The sequence below is a fragment of the Lactuca saligna genome, chromosome 3, assembly GCF_052625555.1.
Source record: "Lactuca saligna cultivar CGN05327 chromosome 3, ASM5262555v1, whole genome shotgun sequence".
In the NCBI taxonomy this organism is placed as follows: Eukaryota; Viridiplantae; Streptophyta; class Magnoliopsida; order Asterales; family Asteraceae; genus Lactuca; species Lactuca saligna.
Window position 1 is genome coordinate 72,596,975 of NC_136419.1, and position 4,493 is coordinate 72,601,467.

The following is a 4,493-nucleotide window of genomic DNA, read 5'->3' on the forward strand; positions in this document are numbered from 1 at the left end:
GGATTTAATAAAGAAAAAATGCGATGTTACAACTGTCATGAGCCTGGGCATTTTGCAAGGAAATGTCCAAAGCTAGATCGAAGAGAGAATTTTGATTGAATCATCGTACCGGTGACCTATTTTAACAAAGGACCGTCTTCAAGCAATCAGAATGCTAACTTGGCAATGGTGGCCCAATCATTCAGCTGGGAAGATTAAATTCAGGCCCTAAATATTTTAGGACCAGAAAATGCACATCTTGCTCAGATCAAGGATGATGAGAGAGAAGAAACAGAGAAAGTTCATGGAAGCTTATTGTTCCATTTGGATCCAATAAGGAAGTTCTAGTCCAAAATGGACTTAACAAGAACTTCTAGGGTTTTCCAATTGCTTGATGTAGTGAATTGGGGTTTAGTTTTCCATTGAGTAAGCATCAAACATGCTCTTGAGTTTTTGAATTCAACATTTACTTGAGTATAGTGATTACAAGACATAAAATTTCTAGTTGTGACATCATCCCCCCGTTAGAGGGAATTTCGTCCCGAAATTCTGTTTGAAAGCTAGATTTGAGAATGCTAGAATAGGTGAGGGTACTTTTGCTTCATTTGGTCTTCGCGTTCCCAAGTGAATTCTGGCCCACGCTTTGCGTTCCACCGTACTTTCACGATCGGGATGCGACTCTGCTTAGTACGCTTCACCTCAATTTGCATTAATGGTGAAACCACTCCAGAACCTTCAAAACCTGAGGGACAGTTGCGGAGGAATGTCGTCAGACCCTGGTATGTCGACAACAACTACTCCCGACACATGACTAGAGATATATCCTAACTGTGCGACATTTAATGGGCCATATATCTCCTTTGCGGGTGGATAAGGCGGAAAGGTAACTCAGAAGGGAACTGTCTAAAATGGAGTGCTAAGTTTTGAGAATGTTAACTCTTCTCCTAAATTAAAGCATAAGTTGTTGAGTGTATCCCAGATCTGCAACAAATGTTATTCAACTCACTTTACCGATAAAGAATGTATGATCTAAAAGCCTGCCATTATCATTCCGGAAGAACGAATTCTCGTAAAATCAAAGCAGGATGGGAATGCCTATATTATTGACATGAACAACAATGTACCCGATGAAGTCACTTGTCTTTTTTCCAAAGTCTCAGAACAAAATGCAATCTTGTGGCATCGTCAACTTGGGCATGCAACTGCAAAGAATCTAAATCGTCTTGCGAAATACGAAATGGTCTGTGGTTTGCTCGTCAGAGATTTTATTACTTTTGTGAAATGTGTTTCCTGTGCTCAAGGCAAACACCATCGGAAACCACATTTGCCAAAGCAAGTCAACTCCATTAGTCAGGTGCTCCAATTGTTGCATATGGACTTGTTTGGTCCAGTCAACGTCCTCAGCATCAATCGAAATTCATATTGTCTCATTATGATAGACAATTTCTCTCATTTCACGTGGGACTTCTTTCTATACAACAAAGTTGGGATCGCTGATCTTATCAAGAAGTTCATTGTGATGATAGAGAACCAAACCAACCACCAAGTGAAACTGCTTCATACAGATAATGGAAGCGAATTCAAGAACACTGTTCTTGATCATTTTTGCGCTGAAAAAGGGATCGGGCATCAATTTAGCTCCGTCCGAACACCACACAAAAAAACAGTGTTGCTGAACGGAGGAATCGAACACTGCAAGACGCTACAAGGACGATGCTTTGTGATTCTAAACTTCCAGTATTCTTTTGGGCGTAGGCGATCAACACAACTTGTTATGTTGAAAATCGTGTCCTGATCAACAAAGCCCAGGCGAAGACACCATATGAGATTCTCTATGGACACAAGCCATTTGTCAACCATTTCCGAGTATTTGGTTTCCCTTAGACCCTTGTTCACTTGGAATCCAACCCAAAATTCAATGCCAAAGCTAATGATTGTTATTTTTTTGGTTACGCTGCTCGTACTACTTACCGGTTATACAATAAGAAGACGAAGCAAATTGTGGAGTCTTTCAATGTTCGTTGGCTTGAAGAGAATGAATCAGATGCTAGGGTGGGTCCTTATTGGATATTTGACTACACATATCTATTCAAATCCTTTTGGGTGTCGTCTGATAACCAGGATGGGTCTACCTCTGGCTCGAAGACTACAATTGAAGATGATGAGGAAGAGGTTGTCTATAGGCCGGCATTGGTTTCTACTACTGATCTCCCGGCGGAGTCAACTGTTTCAACTGATTCTCTAGAGTCTCCAACACCACAAGCTGCTCCAGATGCTAATGCTACTCCTCTAACTTCAGTTGAAAGAGAGTTCATGAACCAAGATGCTTCCACTATCACTCAAAATCTAATGGAACTTCTTTTTCCCAAACAAATCGCAAATGAGTTTGTAGCGAATCCACCACATGACGCCGGTACATCTACAATGGATTCTTCAACACATGATGGAGCCATGAATATCCATAATCTTCCTGTCCCATTCAAAGACATCAGTCATGAACTTCCCTCACGCATACAACGTGATCATCCAATAGACAACATCATTGGCTAGCTGAGCGACGGTGTTCGAACGAGAAGTCAGAGTGGAGACATCAACAAATGTCTCTATTCTTGCTTTATTTCTCAAATAGAGCCCAAGAATTTCGAAATGGCTTTGAATGAACCCAGATGGGTTGATGCCATGCATGACGAGCTTAATCAATTCGAAATGCTTGGGGTTTGGATGTTGGTGGAGCTCCCTAAAGTCAAGAAATCTCTCGACAGTAGATGGGTATTTAGGAACAAGCAAGATGATTCGGGTGTAATTGTAAGAAATAAGGCGACATTGGTCGTCCGTGGGTTCAGAAAAGTAGAGGGTCTTGATTATACAAAAGTTTTTGCTCCAGTCGCGCGCTTAGAGGCCATCCGTATCTTCCTTGCTTATGCTTCTCACATGAACTTCACTGTATACCAAATGGACGTCAAGACAGCTTTCTTGTATGGCATGGTGAAGGTTGACCAACCCCCTGGGTTTGTTAACTCCAAACTTCCTAATCATGTCTACAAGTTAGACAAGGCTTTGTATGGATTGCATCAAGCTCCGAGAGCCTGGTATGCTACACTCACACAACACTTGCTCGACCATGGCTACTCCCGTGGCACCATCGATCAGACCCTATTCGTCAAGCATGGTCGTTCAGACCAGATTCTTGTCCAAATATAGGTGGACGATATCATCTTCGGGTCGACGAGTCCTCACCTTTGCAAAGAATTCGAGGACGTCATGAAAAAGCGGTTCGAGATTAGTTCATTGGGGGAGATGACCATGTTTTTGGGGCTTCAGGTCAAACAATATTCAGCCAGGATCCTTATTCATCAAGCCAAATATATGGATGATATGTTCCAGAACTTCGGGTTCAGACACGCTAAAACTGCTTCAAAGCCCATGGCGGAGAGACCACTGCTTACTCCTGATCTTGAAGGCGAATCAGTAGATAAAACGTTCTACCGATCGATGATTGGGTCGCTGATGTATCTGACCGCGAGTGGCCCATACATTATGTTTGTCGTCTGTCAATGCGCGTGCTACCAAGCTAATCCTAAATTGTCTCATCTTACTGCTATTAAAAAGATTTTTCAGTATATCAAAGGCAGCCCGAAATTGGGTCTTTTGTATCCGAAAAATTTTGAATTCGACCTTTACGCTTTTGCAGACAGCAATTATGGTAGTTGCGAGCTTGATAGGAAATCGACTTCAGGCGGATGTTAATTTCTTGAAGATAGGATGGTGTCTTGGCAATGTAAGAAGCATCATATTGTTTCGACCTCAACAACAGAAGTAGAATATTAGCTGTGTCTGCCTGCTGTTCTCAAGTCATATGGATCCAACATCAGTTGTTGGATTACGGTTTGAATTTTGAAGAAACCCATATATTCTGTGACAATGAGGATGCGATCCGAATTGCTAAAAATCCAGTCCAGCACTCAAAAACCAAGCACATCGACATCAAAATTCATTTTATTAGAGAATGTTATGAGCGCTCGCTCATTCGACTAGAACATGTTCGCTCTGATAGTAATATAGCGGATCTGTTCACCAAGTCGTTTAACAAAGCTCGATTCGATGTGCTGGTCAACTTTTGAAAATGATTCGTTTTGAGGATTAATTTTTGTTTAGGTTAGTTTAAATTTGCGCATTTTATTTTTATTCTCTTCCATGCACAAATTTAGGGGGAGAAATAAATAAAAAACCAAAAAAACCAAAAAAAAAAAAAAACAAAAAAACAAAAGAATTATAAAATTAAAAAAATCCAAACAAAAATTAAAAATTGTAAAATAAAAAATTTGAAAAAAAAAAACAGAAAAATCAAAAATATGTCAGTGTAATGATGTGTAGGGAAGTGATATCAAAAGGTGATAACATGCAAACTGGATCTGTGTAAGGTACCAAAGCTGAATTGTCTACGCTCCGTGTTCGATGCGCTGGTAGGCACGAAGAATTTAATGGGCTTGACTACGGAAAGATGAACTTAAGAA

General features: G+C 40.6%; 1 protein-coding gene across 1 annotated transcript; it reads left to right on the top strand.

Moving 5' to 3' along the window:
- Nucleotides 1-3,345: 3,345 nt before the first annotated feature.
- On the top strand, nucleotides 3,346-3,726 carry LOC145035686 (putative mitochondrial protein AtMg00240). The gene has a single exon (XM_078984195.1). It carries the CDS (start codon nucleotides 3,346-3,348, stop codon nucleotides 3,724-3,726), a length of 381 nt encoding a protein of 126 aa, XP_078840321.1.
- Nucleotides 3,727-4,493: the final 767 nt, after the last annotated feature.

Bases quoted from the DNA above. Each gene is read 5' to 3' on its own strand.
- LOC145035686 (XM_078984195.1), top strand. From the start codon at position 3,346: ATGGATGATATGTTCCAGAACTTCGGGTTCAGACACGCTAAAACTGCT.